This window comes from Pleurodeles waltl, chromosome 5, assembly GCF_031143425.1.
Source record: "Pleurodeles waltl isolate 20211129_DDA chromosome 5, aPleWal1.hap1.20221129, whole genome shotgun sequence".
NCBI classification, from domain to species: Eukaryota; Metazoa; Chordata; class Amphibia; order Caudata; family Salamandridae; genus Pleurodeles; species Pleurodeles waltl.
In genome coordinates, this window is record NC_090444.1 from 615,022,089 (window position 1) to 615,040,073 (window position 17,985).

Genomic DNA, 17,985 nt, shown 5'->3' on the forward strand with positions numbered 1-17,985 from the left:
ACCGCAGAGAAGACTACGCAGCAGACAATACACTGTAACCCCGAAGGTAACAGTAGCTCCCTCGAAGATAACCGTTTCGAATGCACGGAAAAAAGGGAACTGTCATCGGCACGTCGGCGAGGACCTCTTATTGCCTGTATGACGTCAGACGGCGTCGCGTGGGCTAGAGTGACGTCCTCGTCGACGTGCAGAGACTAGTAAGAAGATTTCCGTCGAATGCTGGCGCCATGGGAGTATTCATTAGGTGAGGAATCCACAGGTAGTTGTATCCATCAGAAAAGATATATTGGAACATGTACATGCTCAAATAACAGAGGAAAGAGCTGCCACTTTGCTTTTACTTCAGGCTGTGCTTATCCACTCACTTGTCAAACACCTGGTCCCTCCCTACACAGCTTTGTGCAGCATCTTTGTCTCTGTGAGCAGGGCAGAGTGCGATGCCAATCTGGAACACTGTCCTCAGAGCTTCTTGGTATTGGGATCCTCAACCTTCACTCACGTTCCAGTGGTACTTTGGGAGTGATTCATAGAGGGAATCTTTGGGAGCAAATAAGCATTGGAAGAACAAGTTGATTAACTTTGGTATCATTCTGTTAGATGAATATAATAATTTTAGCAAACTCCTTGTCACCCATCGGCCTCCCCTCTTGAAGATGGCATTCTGCTTCAGGTAATTTAAAGTAACTATTCCCTTTGTGTTCCTAGCCTCCTTTAGACACTGCAAATCAGGCTGGAACTGAGGTCACCAGCTTCAATGGCCTCATATATACAGGATTCAATATCACGTCCACAGACACTGCACATAACCAACTGGGGCCAATAAAGGTATACTGCTATAAAGATTTCCAGATCCAGTCTGGCACCTGGGGATAAGGCTTTGTACAATGAAAGGAATACCAATACATGCAGGTAATCTACAGGAGCGAATATCAACTAGAAGCAGAGCTATATAAACATGTATAAAATATCATTAGTCGCAACAGAGACAAAACAAGCTTTTTCAAAACTACCATTAGAATACGAACCAGTTCAAGCTGCCATTTGTGTAGCTCAGAGGCTTCTCTTTCAGATGAGGCCATGACCGGCTGTCTGAGAACATTTAATTGAGTTTGGTTGGTATCTTCTTGATGCCCATGTGATTGATCCTTGCCATGAACAAGGACCTCATTAAGGTTCTCCTGAAAAGCACCAATACTAGTTAGCTCTACTGCGATTTTAAATTACTTTTTCAGAGTGTCAGTCTTTCCTATATGCAACATAAAAATAGAAATGCAGTAAGTTCACTCACATGAGGGAAAGAGAAAGATGGGGAGAGGGATACATATAATGGCATATGGAAAATGGAAGGAAGGGGGCAGGAGAAAAGTATGAGATGAGAATATAAAGAGGACTAACTAATAACACAGAATACCATAGCTTTACCTAGACAGTCAAATGTCTGATAGCTGCAGTTATTAGGCTCAAGACCGACTACAACTAAAAATTGAGCAAGCTCTCTAATGTAACGAACTGGAAACTGAGGGACGATACCAATTATTTTAAATCAGGAGGCAAAAAGAAAAAATGAAGACTGGTGTACGGCAGTCGTAGGAATAATGCGTGCCAAGGTGTACATTATAGCATTTTCTAATGCTCAGTTGTCTCTTCTGACAAGTATCCTTAAAATATTAGCAATTTAGCGTAAACATACAAAGTTCCCCTGTACATCTCGTCCTTTTAACCTATTAGTAATGAAAGAAATCAATAAGACCCACTTCTAGAACCTGAAACCACTCCCTGGAACTAGTTGAAAATAAATCTTGGCACAACCAGTATTATAAATGTGTGTGTAATAAATGACTATGCACCCTGCAGTGCACACCACAAACCCACCTCACTTTTCTTTTCAAGATTCAGTGGCATGTGAGCAGAGATGATCTACAGGAAGACAAGCATGAACTTGTGCAAGGCATTGGAACTGCAAAAGACTGGTGGAAGTTCCGTATTTTCTCAAAAAAACATTTTGGGTGTCACAAAAAACAATGATTGTTCTCGAAATCTAATGCTACGTTGAAAAACAAGGATGTGAAGCACTACTGAAACAAATAGCGATTTAATAGCAGTACTTACATTACCGCCAAAGCCTGGAACACCCCCGCCTTGCACCTCAGGTCCTCCCGTACTCTACAGGAGTTCCAAAGGACACTGAAAACCTGGCTTTTTGACTGACACCCTGGACCCTGCCAGCACCTTTATACCCCGACAGGTGACAAGTCTTGATCTACCGGTCAACTGATTGACAAAGAACTAAACTGCGTCCTGTCATATAGTTATTAACAAAGTTAAAAAACGATTCTAAAAAACATAACTATGGACCCTGGATTTAAAAAAAAGGGAAAACATCAGCAGAATGGAAAGGCATGGAAATTAAGAGGGGCTGGAGTGTTGGTTGCTGACAATAAAGGACAACAGAAGTCCACACAACAATTTTTTCCTATGGCATGGCATTTGACTCTATATAGCTCACAGGAATACATTTCTAAGCAATAAATTAAGGAAATAGAAGGCAACATCAGACAGCTAGACTTCACAGAAATTCTCTGAGAACGTATTGGATAAAAACATTCATCCATTCAAGAAGACTCGTAAAATGAATGTTGGAAAATGGCCCTCTCTGAAGGGTCATCGCAAACTGTTTGCCTTCATCCTATTGTTTTTCTGATCTCATTCTTGTTGACTCTAGGACTCTGAGCACTTACCACTACTAACCAGTGCTAAAGTACATGTGCAATCTCCTCTAAACATGGCAACACTGGCTCATACCCAATTGGTATATTCCATTTACTTATGAGTCCTTAGTAAAGTGCATTGCATGTACCCGGGGCCTGTAGCACTGATTAGGCCCCCCACTTAAGTAGTCAGTTAACCATGTCTCAGGCGTGCCATTGCAGAGCCTGTGTGTGAAGATCTAAAATCTTATTCACAAAACAAACACATGGGTCTTTAAGCAAGAGGAAAAAACAGGGGGAGAAACAAGAGAACACAACCTAGCAGAAAAGGGATATCCCTTTTTAAGAACGATTTCCCTCATCCACCAAAGTTGGCATGCTTCAGCATTGGGAATCTCCTAGCATTGTGACCGATGATCATGGTGAGGGCTACATCTCTCTTACAGTGAAGGGGGAGCTTTGCAGATGTTTATATAAAAGGATGGTAGGGCCCCGTGATGAGCTAAAAGGTGGTGAGGTATACAGAACGTGCAGATGAAAGTTATTAAAACTGACTCCAGGGTGTGTGAGCAACTTTGTTAGCGGCACATGGGTCAAGGTTAAAATGGATGATTACGGCAAGGAATAATTAATCTTGCTTCAATGTGTCACAAGAGAAAGTCAACATTGTTCTGCCATTTTACCCTCAACAGAGATGAATTGGCATTCTTCAGGACCTGTGAATAAAAGTGCTACTGTTGTAAAATGTGATCATGTGGTCAAATATAAAATCCAAACAGTGGTCTCCTGTAAAGTCCAGAACAAATCCACTGTCAGTCATCCTGTTGGGAAATTTAAAACAGCTAGGTTTTAGTTCAGCTGAATATGCCAGCTATCAAGTTGTGCCACCGATCACTTCAATAAATTTGAGAGAACAAAGCAGTCACAACATTCATACACAATTCACCAAGATATGGTGAATTACTAGTGACCTGGTACAGTGTGTGTTATATAATCAATCACGACCAGGCATCCATACACCACCCCCAAACAAAATGAGGCTTACCCGCAACCGTCGGATGAGTTGCCTCAACTCAGGGACCCTGGCTAACTTATGAGCTGCAGCGTTAATGGATGTGATCATAAAGCAGTGGTCTAAAAGCCAAACAAGACATGCCGCTTTGGGGAGGTGAAAGAACATGGACAGCAGGTCTGTCGGTTCGTAATTTCTTTATCTGGAAAACCAATGTAATATGTGATATGCCCTTATGTGGTTAATTGCAATTAATAAAGCCAATGGTATCAGACCGTGCTGCGTGAGGGCTAAAAGTAATTGTCAGGTAAGAATGAGAATAGTGGGTGAAACGCCTCCAGCTCTTAACATTTACAAAGTTAATGACAATTAAACATCAACAAAGGCATCAGGTCATGCCCTGCGGGGGCTGAGAGTGATTGTGAACAGGAGGTACATGTTAAACAGAAAAAGGAGCGCTGCCTGGTCAAGAACTGAGTGCTTACCTCTCTGGAGGTTCTGCTTAATGTCCATTCACTGCCAGGTTCGCGGACACTGGCAGAGGCTCAAAACTTCCTTTTTAGCAAGAATGGGAGCACCAGATGACGCAAATGTGTGGTGCACAGCTCAAGGATCATGGGCAATGAAGTGCTAGAGTTGTAGTTCTCTAGATTGCCAGAGGTGCTAGGTGATGTGCAAAGCATGGCTCCATACTAAAGAATCATGGTTTCGAGATATGAGAAAAGAGGCTCATAAAGACACCAAGAGTACCATGGCTGAATGGTACCGATTAGATTGTGAGTCAGCACTTGCAGGTCTATAAATCTCCCCTGGTCCTCCTTTTTGTAAATGATTGTAGTTTTAAACTTGTATGTCGACCTGCTAAGTTAATCCTCTTGCCAGGTGTAGCCCTCCCTTTGTATGCATGTAAAACACCCCTTAGTTAGGCCCTATATGACACACAGGGCAGGGTGCAATGTATTTAAAAGGCAGGACATGTACTTTTGAGTATTATGTACCATGGAAGTGAAAAACTCCCAAAATCATTGCTCACTACTGAAAAGCCTATCTCTCCCATAGGATAACACTGGGCTTCCCTTGTTACATCTTATACAAGTAATTCACAATTGGAAAGAGGTATGTTTGTCAAGTTTGTTGTCTCTGGACTCACAATTTAAAATGACAACTTATGGTGAAGTTCTGAAAATGCCACTTTTTGAAAGTTAGTGAGAGGTTTTTTGGTCCCAAGGGGGAAGTGTAGCCTTTGACTCCCACAGCAACCAATTGATTTTTCAAGAAACCTTGCGAACACACAAGGCTGAAGGAACTTCAAGAAGTATCCTTTTATTCAATTATTGACATGATTTAGCATAAGGTGCTCGGAAGATAATGGCGCAGTGAAAAGTGATTAGTGTGAAAATATAGAGTGCTCTCCCTGAACTTTTGGATTTAATCCGGACTAGCACCAAGAGATATGCCCGAATAGCACCTATGCTTTTAAGCACTATATTGCATTTTAATCTTAAAAAATGCATAACTCAAGTTTTATTTATTGGATTTTTGTCATTTCGGTATTGTTTTGTTCATTAAATTAAGCTCTGTTTTTCTAATCTGGTGTGGATTATTTTTGCGTGGTGTTTTCACTGTTTTATTGTTTGATGTGTTGCACAAATAGTTTACACACTGCCTCTTAAGTTAAGCCTGACTGCTCTGTGCCAAGCTACCAGATGGCAAGCACAGTCTAACCTAGAGTGTGTTTGTGACTTACCCTGACTTGAACTGCAGTTCCTGCTTGGACAGGGTGCACACCTCTGCCAAACAGAAACCCAATTTCTAACAATGAAATTGTGTGCTGGAGAAGACTGGCTGTTTTTAGGGCCTTACACAAACAATTCAATTTTCCTGTGATGACTACAACACATGATTTAGGTCAGTGGTTCTCAACCTGTGGTCAGGGGACACCTGGGGGTCCGTAAATTCTCTTCATTGGGTCGAAACTGCTTAGAAAATTAAATAATATTAACAGTTTAGGTCCCCAGCTGTCAGTAATGACTCAGTGGGGGTGGGGTGGGGAGGCGGGGTTCTCGGTTTCCAATTTTGATTCATTGGGGGATCCCCAAGGTCCAGTAATGATAAAGTGGGGGTCCACAAAAGTTTGGGAACCACTGATTTAGGTGTTGCCCAATAAAAGACAAGACAGATATCATTACAAGTTGTGGAATTCTTCTATTCTACAGCCCTCGGCAAACGCTCAGACTCTTGTTCTTGAACTGAGACCTCTTGAAGTTTTACCTAGCAACAGTTTAGTCAACCACATTGGATTGGCCGGCTGGATAAATTTAAACGAGTAATGAGCATCTCCTCAATCATCTTGTTGTCAAATAGTTTTGAACAAGTGAAGAATTCTGTCATGTGACAAAACAGGTGGACTAAAATAGGTTTTTCAGCACCAGGCTGTGGCAGGTCTATGAATATCAGCACACTATAAGGAGTTTGTTGGAAACTTAAGACAGATAAGATCCAGAGTAGGAAAGACATACATGAACTTCATTGACCAAGCTATCATGAAAGTGTAACTCAGATTCTAGGCACTTCATATCCAAAATATCAATTGCTTCTATTTTGTGTTCTGGCTGCTTGTCAGACTAGTGGTGGCCTTAGATCCATAACATGCAGATTACAATTGATGAGTTTCACAATGCTTTAACTCCTGATGTATCTATATCAACCAGGTAAATGTTTTAGGATATCACATATATGTACTCTTAATTTGTCAAACTGTAGATGGATAGAGGAAAGTGCTTGCCTCCCATATTCTTGATTAATGAAAGTGTAGTCAAGTTCTCCGTGAAAATTAATGATTTTTTTTTTAAGAGCTGGGGAAAAGGACCCAGGGCAAACATGCAGGCCTATACAGCCATAATGTTTAATGGGATGATAAATCTGTTATCTACAGGGTGCTAATGGTGATCAAACTGTCTGCAGATGGCCTTCCATCTCAACTGAGTAGATGGCAATAACCAACATATCGGGAAGTTAATTATAATGCTCCACAACATAGATATATTGCTCACTCAAAATTTAATATATGAATGGGTGTGGCCAGATTCATTCGACAAAGTCCTCAAACCTGCAACATAATGAGGAACCAAAGAACCATTATTAATTCTGAACTGCTCTTGGATTCTCAGTTGGCTAAATTTACTAAGTGTTATCATTATTTGTGCACCTTACCTCAAATGTCTCAATTCTTGTCTTTGATTGCAAAATTATCACAGCTAACCTCTTCATACACTCCAGTCACGAGTTTGGTAACTCTGTGTAATCAGGCCTCCATAGAAAAACTTTTAATTTTTTTTCAAAAGTCAGAACACTAGAGTGCGAGTCATTTTTAATCTCAGTACGTTTCATCATATTTCACACTACTTCTCCGACTTCATCTGCCAGCATGATGCATAAAATCTACTACTAAAATGTGAAAAAAGTTCCGGAATACGTTTTGAGTCTGGCATCTAACTAAGGCTTGAGCTACCGAACACAAGATATAATAAATGGGCAGGCAGAGCAATAGTGTAGTATTTCTTTGGTTGTGTTTTTTTTATTTTTTTTATTTTTTTAAGGTAGACATTTTCTTTGCATGGAGGAGCGGAAAACTGAAACGTTGCACCTTTGAAACTTTGAGTGGAGCCTCGGCTGCTTAAATTCAGTAAAACATTTACACAGGGGCGTTTTCAACAGCAGTGAGTCATATGCCCTTAATTCGGTCGCAGTGTAGATTTGATACCAACAAGAGTCTATCTACGAGTGTGTGTTGTGTTCTATTAATACTCGTATAATTGTACTAATGCCTTTAATACTAATGCTACTGCTACCACTACTACTGCTGCTACTAATAACGATACTAATGTAATAACGTAAATACAAATATCAATTACAATAATAGTAATATTAATAATCACACCAACAGTAATATTAGTAATAATCATAATAACAAAAATAAAAATAACAACAAAACGGCGATTATAATATAACTAATGATGATAGTAATGATAAGTAGTAAACCTCCTACAGCCACTTTGTTAATGAACAGAGAAAGCTGTGCGTCTGACTGCGCCGGTTTCATCGTCTGCACCGATCAGGGATTGGCAGCGAACTGTGTTCACTCTAGTGCCTTCAGGTCATGTACCACCAGGGCTCCTCTGAGGGTAATAGCCAGTGGCCAAAGGGACGAACACTCACAAAACGGACACAGAACACAAATGTGCACAACCGTCCAACTTGCTTTGTGAACAGATGACAAACACACCTGCGCAGACTAGGGGCAAAGGTTAAATGAACGGGGGCGTTTGGAAGAACAAGGAAAGCTTACTGAAGCATCAAAGACAGCTTGCTCTTTCGCAGTTTGCTCCAAGATTTTTGATTTCAGCAATTGATGCAGTTCATCATTTTCATGTACAACCACTCGTATTCGTTGCTTCACCTCCAACATTTCTTCCTGAAAATTGAGAAATATTTTATTAAAAATACAAAATGGTTCGGTAATTCCAGAAATAATTTTTACAGTGATTTGCTTTATACAAAGTTAAATAGGAAATCATTCATTCGCCAGAAACCCCCAAAGGCGCAGGTATGGTTAGATCATTTGAAGGGGGGAAATGAAACGTAGCAGCAACAGCACCGAGCTAAAGACAGTCACCCCGTTTACAATTAATAGGATGTGATGCATAAGGTACATATAGATAAAGGTGCACTTCAATGAACAATCCTCTAACGAGCATTCTTGCTCTCCGACAGGGTAGCCATCATCACACACTCAGGACAGATGCTATTCCTGTTGAAAAAATACCTGTACAAATAAATAGCAGAACTTTCTTCATATGCATAAATGTCCAATACATTGCTTAGCCAGAGTTAATGTACTGCTAGTCTGAAGGGAATTTAATTACTAATTTCAAAGAGAACGGATAACGGCATAAAGGTGCCATTAAGAACCAGGTGGCCCGAGTGATATTCTCATATGACCCACACTTTGCACAGTTTCTTTTATTTTCAAGTGCGAAATCAATGCTCATGAAAGGTGGAGAATCTGCACCAATGGGGGCAAGACCACTCATAACCGCACACCCTTCCGTGTTCTACACAGGTCTTACCAACGTATGCCAGCCTGAGGTGGTCTGGAGATTAGGAGTCCAACATGGAGTCATCTGGGCCTAGTGCACGTACTGTGCGCCCCCTCACTTCTACAGCGCTATGCATGCATTTAAAGCCTGCCTGAGACACAAGTGATTAGGGGACAGAGGTCGAGAGTGCCTCTGCGATCAGACGGTGCCATCCAGAGACTTACCTGAGCAGGCAATGGGTTTTAAGGGAAGGAGACCAAAGCATTTACAGTGTAAGGACCCCTCCTGCAACCATGGTTCGGAATAGCATAAGCGGCTATTCTATCATAATTAGGCCACCCATCCGAGGTTTATGTTCCTTGCAGTTCCACATAAAACATTTAAATTCACACAAAAATAGTAAAGTTAGAAAACAATGTACGTTTAAATACTTAAAATACATTTAATGCACTAGGCACTTTGTTTTACAATTGTGATTAATTCAAATCAAATAACTGCCACCAAGAGTATGTATAGAAAATAATGCTTTCATCATTTAACATATTATTTGTATTAATATTTGAAGGTAATTTTATTTTCTGTACATTAGGAACATGTGACGTATTATCCTGGCAAAAAATCTCACATTCATGTATGTTTAATGAGAAATCTATCATCAAACTCGCTTACAAATTTTACAAAAAGAATAAGGCCAATTTTAATAAATGCCTCTTTCAGGTTCACATGACACTACCTGGGTCAGAGCCTTTGAGTACAGTGGTCTAGTTGCACCGATATAAACTGGTCGCAGAAATGACAAAAATGTGTTAGGCAGAGGAACAACCAATATTTTATTTTTCATGCATTGCAGTATGGCATGCCGCCATTATATCTAACAGCCAGTTGAACCCAATTATACTCTCCCAACCAGGAAGAAACGATGACACCTTTCCTCTCGTACCGAGAAATTGCATGAAAGTATCTGACAGATGGAGTCATTGATGTTTACCTGAGTGAGGCCAGCTCTTTTGGTGTTGCTTCCAGTGAAGAAGCTGTGCCTTGTGTGACAGAGGCCATCCGCAGGCAGCTCAGTCAACGACCGATGGCCTATGTGCAGTGACCTTTCCAATACAAAGAGTTTCCTTCAAGGTGTCTCTCATGATGGGCCATTTGCCTGATTTTGATGATGCTGGCCCTCCTCTAAAGGGGTAGCTGATCATTACTGTGACTACTGCAAGAGTGAGCTAAAGTACTGATGTGAACTCATATCTTTGTGATGTATGACCTTTGCACCCAGCCCTTTAAACAGACATACCATGTGTTCTGGTATGCAAGCACAAGGGGTCAATGTTTATGTTTTCATAATCCTTATATATGTATTTTATAATAATAACGTTTTAATTTAGCAACAAGCAGCACAGGGAAACCGAATTCTTACCGCTAAAACTGAGCCTCATGCCTGTGTAGTACTCAACTTGTTTCCATGAACATCCTGAGAAAGGCAACCTGATTTTTCACGTTTTTTACTCATTGCAATATAGTATGAGTAACCTATGTTTAACCAGGTTACTATAGAAACCAATAAAACGTAGATGGGCCGCTCAGAAGGAATAAAGTGCGATGCATCTGTGAATTTGGACTCCTGACAAGAAAAGGCTGCGGTATGCAGGAACTGGGTACATTTACTCAGAACGGCTGCCAATAATGAGGATTTTTTTTCGATTGTCTTTTTAAGTTAAACATTTTCTTTGCATGTGGTCTATTACTCACCTTTGCTAATGCTCTAATTAATTGTTGCAATAATTGCTTGTCATTTTTTATTTATACAATAGGTGAGTATAAAATAAGGATTTGTAAGGGCACTATTGTTGCATTCTCCGACTTCTTGACGGCCCCACCTAAACAAACCTGCTTGGGTCTGATCTCATAGTCCCCAGACCTCCCCACCTCCACCCGTGTCAGTTTTTCCACTCAGCGGGCCCACATGGTAATGCATGAGATGGGTGACCTTAGGAAATCTACCAAGATGGTTAAACCTTTGGCACACATCAGTAAGTTATGTTGGCTGCTAGCACTTTATAAAACCCTAAATCCACATCAAAGAAGCTATTTCCTAGAAAACAACCATTTAGAATGCAATGGGTCTTACGTTTGCTCGAGTTAGAGCAATTAGCTTTGCAAACTCATAACCGGATATTTCTTGCCACATAAACTGAAAATGAAAAGATAAACAGTTTCACATAAGCGAGCCCACGGCCGCCATGAGTGTGAAGCGAACATACAAAAGGAAACAGAAGTTTGCTCACAGTGAGATGTATTGGCAAAAGTGCAAATATCCATGTAACCGGCAAAAATGCTATCTATGTAAAAGGATCAATGTCATGCAAATCGCTTGACTACTGCCCAGCGAGATCGTGCTGCCTGCAAAACAAAGAGAAAAAGTAGTCCGGAAACCGCACAGAAAACATGAAGCCTCATATGTTTTCAATAGTTGGCTGGTGTGCTCGAGGAGGGATAAACATCGGAAAAGGCATGACGTATGCATACCTTTCACTAATCAAACCAAGCAGATTTTAAAAGGCAAGCCCCGAACCAACCAAACTGATGGGCGTGGTTACAAGTCGGCAGAGAGATAACAACAGGGACAGAGTGCTTTGTGCGCTCGACCATAAAAAGAGAACAATATAACGTAATTTTCAAAATCCAGACCCACTTTAACTTTTGGCACCTTGTTACACTGGGACTAAAGAGTAAATTGAGTGGGTAATCCTGAAGGCAGATGGAAGAGCATGGGAGATGCTCCTGAGCTGCAACAGCGCTTGAGGGAGGTAAACAGGCAGGCACTGTGTATGCTCACAAGTTAAAGCAAACCCGGCATTAATACAGCCCTAGGCTTATCGCGTGGAGATAAATTATAATATTACAGTAAGTTCTGCCCAATGTGATGCAATATTAACAGAGCCTTTTCTTTTTAAGTTTTAATAAAATCTGTTTATTCTCATTGTAAAAAATTATTCATCAAACTAATAATGGTAATTTAAAGAAGGAATGTCCCCTTCAGAGCCTGTTTATACAAACTCCACTGTACACTGAATCTACACAGGTGTATTTCTTGTAGGTATCTTCCCTCTATGCTAGTTGTCTGCTTCTGAGGGCTCCCCACATGCTATAACTCTTACAACAACTTCTCTTACCTCTCAACCCCCAACACTTCCAACTGAAGGCATTCAACCAACACCCTCTCCAACTCAAGATGTTCTCAACCTCTTTTGGATAGAAGAAAGAGTTACGTCAAGTTCCAATCCAGCAAACAACTGGCCTCTCTCCGTTTGTCCAGGATCCCTTTATTGCTGACTTGGCCTTGAAGGCTTTGCTCAAAATCAGAAGCTGCCACTTTCCACGGTCAGTGATATTTGACTTTTGTTTTTCTATTGTTTTAAGCATTCCCCCTTTCTTTAATCAACTTTTCCTCCTCATTGTTACTACCTTCTGCCTGTTGCAACTCTCAGCTGTCCCAATACCTACACCTCCTTCCTGAGACTGTTCATCGGGTGCTCTGTCATTCACTGCCATAGGTGCTGCCTAGGATCTTCTGGTCTTATCGCAGCTTGCCTTTGTGTCTTGCTTGCTTTGCCACCTAGTCCCTGGCCTCCCTCCAGGTGTTTAAGTAGAAGGACCAACCCTACCATAAGGCCTCACGGTTTGCTCTCCAGGATCTTAGTTTACTACTGCAATCTTCTGCAGAGGAAATAGTCATGCTTCTATCTTTCTGATGAAATTATTTTAAAAATCCTGAAGAAAAGGCACTACTTATTCCCCTACAGGGCAAAATGTCCCCTGAATCACAACTGTGGACTCGGTAATCGCTAGTAACATGCCTCTAGATGAGACTGTCACTTCCTCTATTCATGTGCTGTTCTTTTCATCCCACTTGTCCTTTTAGGTACAGTTGTCCATTTTAGTTGATGTGTCACATCATTTTCTTTAGCCTTCCCTAGCTTTCAATGCACTTTTTAAAACATGGGAACATCAGTTAGTGCTTCCTACAATGCTGTCTTACCCTCTCCCCTCTGGATTCTCCCAGGGAATATGATTGCTAATTAAAGTAATTTATTAAGTTTTTCGTTCTCCTACAGTCTGGCCTATGTTGTAGAGCACCTGCCTGTATACATACTCCCTGCATTTCAGCATTTCTTCACCCTCTCAGTCCTGCTCCTCTGCGGGTCTCTGCCTCTTCTCTGATTACAGACCTCTGAGCCAGGAAAGCACACAATCCGGCTGCTCCCCTCTGGACAACAGCATCAACTGACCCGCAGGAGACTCTGCGATGTCTGCACAGCCTGCAGCGCTCATTTTCCAATGGATAAAAATTGGAGATGCCAACGCATACCTTTCCTGGTGCCTGACTACTTTTAGGTATTCTTTAAGCCCATTTCCTACTGGGGTGATATCAGTGTAGGCCACAATACGTTTCCCCCAACTTCTATACTTTTGCCCCATACCGACACTCCACTGTCAATATTACTCACCAACAAATGACCTGTGCTTAGTTTCTGGTGGGCAGGAGGGAACTCCGTCTTTCATTGCCCGCTCTTCTTATTTTGCAAGAGCATTAATGTTTCGGAGGTACTCCACAGAAGCAGCAGCAGGTTCCCTTATCTGCATGTCGGTATAAGAGTCTTGCCCAATATAGATTTTAAACAGATTTTGTGGAGAGTAACTGGAGCTGATGTACCTCGCGTCTGCAGTCTATCCGTGACTCTCTACACCACCTTCACAAAAAAAGGATGACGAAGATATCGTAATTTGAGAACACTGAAAGCATGAAAAAGAAGTAACTAAAAATAAATTTGGTAGTCAAAAGTCGGTGGAGACGTCTATGATGAAGCAATACAGACCCTACAGTCCTTGGGAAAGCCTTTCCACAATTCACCAGGATGTGCAAGCCGAAAGAGTTGTTGCATCCTGACAATCGGGGTATGGCAAATGAGCCCTACACTTGAAATACTAACCAAAACTTAACTGTTCCTCAGATATCTGCTTTGAATTCCACAGAAGCGCAAACCCTCAATAACAAGAAAGTAAAACTGTAGTCCGCAGAATATAAGGGCCTATAATCTATTGATCTGGGGATGTAAAGCGAAACTGAAACAGAGTTTAAAAGGTATATTAAAAACACTTTGGCAAGGAAGTTAGGAGTGGCGATCACAACACTAACACAGAAATAAAGCCGTTCTCTTCCATCCAGAGGCTTTGCTTTGACATACCACAAGAAGGAAACAGGCATTTGCAATTCAATGGGTCTACCATTTACTCGAGTTGGAGCCATTGGCGCTGTAAATTACTAACTGGTCTTTCCTTGCCACATAAATTAAAAATGAAATGTAAAACATTAGTTGACATTAGCGAGCCTATTCAAACCGCCATGGCTGCCATGAGCATAAGTGCGAAGGAGAGACACAAAAGGAAAAAGAAGTTTGCCCACGGTCAAACATATCGGCAATCGTGTAATTATCCATGTAACAGGGGCAGTCTACAAGTCGATAACAAAACCGTCCCAAGGAGGGACAAAGGTAAAGCATTTACCAATGATAACAAAGGATTTTTGAAAGACAAGCCCAGGAACGAGTGAAAGTGATGGGCGTGCGTCGACCTAAAAAGGCTGTGCTTTTAAAAATGTCTAGGCAAAAACAAACAATTTATAAAGGAAAAAAAACGTAATTGTCCATGACCAGTGTCACAAAACTAAGCAAAAGAGACAAGCTCTTCTGTGCAAACACAGAGATTTAGAAGCTTTGGGAAGTCTGGTCTTGGTGAAAACATTCAACAAGGTTGGGAGGGCTTCGGAAATGAAAGTGGACCAGTATTTTCCAATAAAAAGAAAAAAGAATGAGAATTGAAAATTCGATAAATAATCTATTCATAAAGAACTAAAATACCTAGGTCTCATTGTGAAATTTGTCAATCCAAAAGAGAAACATGCTCTAATAGGGCGCAACAGGAAGCATTCTTATCTGCTTCGGGAGCCAATTATTGGGCAACCTTCGGATAAACTGAAGAAGGTATTTCTCACTTTTAAAGTTTGGGGAAGATCTGCTATTCTAAGGTGCTTATGCCCTTCTATTATCCACGACTGTTAGACACAGGAAGATGAAGAAGACCATAACTAACTGTTGGGTATTTTGAAACTAGAACGGTCATAGGCTATATGCATTCCTATGAGGCTCTACATACTTTGAGGGCCATACAACATTTTGCAACATATATTCAAAACAAAGATCTTAAATGAAAAAAGAGCAAGATATAGCAAATGGCCCCTCAATCCGAATGCAGAAGGTCTTTGGAGGGATTTCACTTCAGTGGTTATCTGAGCCATAGGTGATGGATGCTCAAGTTTTATAAACTTGCAGGATGTACAGTAGCCTGCATTTGCAATGAAGATGACACCGATATACAAGTAAAGACAAAAGTAAATACCTGGGATGCCCCAGTACAGAAAACCTAAAAGATCAACGCCTGGAATTAGTTGGAACTAGGATTAGTGGTGGTAGGCAATGTGATATATCTTGCTCATCTTTAAGGTAATACAATGCAGTTGCCTATCCTTCCCTATGAGTATGCCATGAAAGCACTCCACAATACGTTTACTCAGAGACGAGGTGACACGGTAGCAGTCAAGACAATGACATAGAATACTGTCTGACTGCCATATTCAAATATTTCCACAAAATATTTACTAAGTCACTACAAAGGGAGTGGTTGCAAGGCGAAACAGGCACAAAAACATTTGTAAAAATAAGGTCTTGTTCATTATAGGAGCTAGGCAAAACAGCTGTTTGTAGCACAGACCTAATAAGCATTGGCAAAGCCAATAGGTCTAATCTAAAGAGCTATTGGCATGGCAACGTGTTTTGCCATGTTGTACACCAGTGAGGCTGCTTTTCAGCTTGGCTAAAAGTTGGTGGCATTGAGTGTCAGAGTGGAGTGGGGGAGTAGCACTGTAGAGTTTTTCTTTTGGAGTTAAGTACCATGGAGTGAAGTAGGGGGGAGTAGAGTGTTGTGAAGTTCGGTAGAGGGGAGAAGAGTTCAGTGTTTCAGTGACAGAGAAGAGTGGTGTGGGGTGGAGTGGATTGGAGTGGATTGAGGTAGTTGGTGGATTGAATTGGAGTAGAGTGGGGATGGACTGGATTGGAGTAGAGTGGGGGTGGACTGGTATTGGGGTGGAGTGAGGTGGATTGGAGTGGGTGGACTGGATGGGGTGGGTTGGAGTTGTGCAGACTGAAATGAGGAGGTGGACTGGGGTGGATGGGAGTAAAACAGATTAGATTGGGGTGGGGTGGACTGAATTGGAGTGATAGGACTGGGGTGGGGTGGACTGGAGTGGGGTGGGTTGGGTTGGAATGGGGTGCTTTGGAGTGGATGGAGTTAAGTGAGGTGGATTAGATTGGACTGGTGTGGGGTGGATTAGACTGAACTGGAGTAGGATGGATTGGATTTGATTGGAGCACGGTGGGTGGACTGGATTGGATTAATTTGACTGGAGTGGGGTGGACTGGATTAGACTGAGATGGATTGGACTACACTGGGGTGGATTACAATGGAGTGGACTGGATTGGAGGGGGTGGGCTGGATGGATGGATTGGGTGGGGTAGGCTGGATGGATTGGAGTGGGTATACTGAACGGGAGTGGGGTGGATTGGATTGGGGTAGAGTGGGGTGGATTGGAGTAGACTGGATTTGAGTGGGGTGGATTGGATTCATTGGATTGGAGGGGAGTGGGGTGGGTTTGGACCAGACTGCAGTGCATTGGACTAGAGTGGGATGGATTGGAGTGGGGTGGACTAGGTGGGGTGGACTAGAGGGGGTGGACTGGATTATAGTGGGGTGGACTGAAGCATTGGAGTGGGGTGGACTAAAGTGGGATGGCATTTTGGAGTAGGGTGGACTGGAGTACAGTGGATTGGAGTGGGGTGGACTGGAGTGAGGGTGGATCAGAGTGGGGTGAGGTGGATTGGTGTGAGGAAGAGTGGGGTGGATTGAAGTGGGGTGGGGTGGACTGGATTTGAGTGGGGTGGATTCTGAGTGGGCTGAATTGGATTGGAGTGGGGTGAACGGGACTGTGTGAGATGGATTGGAGTGGGGTGGAATGGACTGGAGTGTGGTGGATAAAGGTAAATTGCATTAGAGTAGGATGGGATGGAGTGGGGTGGGTGGATTGGAGTGGGGTAGACTGGGCTGCGGTAAACTGAATTGGAACGAGGTGGACTGTATTGGAATGGAGTTGAATGGGTGGATTGGGTTGGATTGGAGTGGAGTGGGAGAACTGGATTGGAGTGGGGCGGTTGGAGTGGGACAGACAGGAGAGTGAGCAGATTGGAGTGGGGCAGATTGTTTTGGATTAGAGTGGGGTCGATTTTTTTGGATTGGAGTGGGGCAGATTTCTTGGGATTGGAGTGGGGCAGATTGCAATGGGGCAGATAGTTTTGGATTTGAGTGGAGCAGATTGTTTTGGATTTGAGTAGGGCATAATGAAGTGGGATAGATTGCTTTGGATTCGAGTGAGGCAGATTAGTTTTGGATTGAGTGGGGCTGATTGTTTTGGAGTGGAGTGGGGTAGAATACGGAGGATTGCATTGGAGTTGGTGGATTAGGTGGGGTGAATTGGACTGGGGTCAGATGGACTGAATTAGACAGGACTGGGGTAGGTTGGAGTGGGGCAGACTTTTGGATTCAAGTGGGTCAAAATGGAGTGGAGTGGATTGGAGTGGGGCGGATTGTTATAGATTAGAGTGGGCAGATTCAAGTGGGGCAGATTGTTTTGGATTGGAATGGGGCTGATTGTTTTGGATTGAGGCGGTTCAGATTGTTTTGGATTGGAGTGGGGCAGATTGTTTTGCATTGGGGTGGGGCAGATTGTTTTGGATTGGGGTGGGGCAGATTGTTTCAGATTGGGGTGGGGCAGATTGTTTTGAATTGGTGTGGGGCAGATTGGTGTGGAGCTGTTGCTTTTGGATTGGAGTGGGGGCAGACGTTTTTGGATTAGGGTGGGGCAGATGGTTTTGGATTAGAGTGGGGTGAACTGAGTAGGGCAGATTGTATTGGATAGGAGTGGGCAGGTAGTTTAGGATTGGAGTGGGGCAGATTTTTGGATTAGAGTGGGACAGACTGTTTTGGATTAGAGTGCAGC

At 42.3% G+C, this 17,985-nt stretch overlaps 1 protein-coding gene across 2 annotated transcripts in view; it reads right to left on the reverse strand.

Moving 5' to 3' along the window:
• Positions 1 to 17,985, reverse strand: part of SDCCAG8 (SHH signaling and ciliogenesis regulator SDCCAG8) — a 1,349,628-nt gene that overhangs the window by 1,093,701 nt on the left and 237,942 nt on the right. For both annotated transcript variants that reach the window (XM_069234464.1, XM_069234463.1), the window contains exons 5-6: positions 8,069 to 8,194; positions 1,026 to 1,178 (exon numbers count right to left, since the gene is read on the reverse strand). In XM_069234464.1, coding sequence (XP_069090565.1) covers positions 1,026 to 1,178; positions 8,069 to 8,194 — 279 coding nt within the window. The remainder of the gene's footprint in view (positions 1 to 1,025; positions 1,179 to 8,068; positions 8,195 to 17,985) is intronic.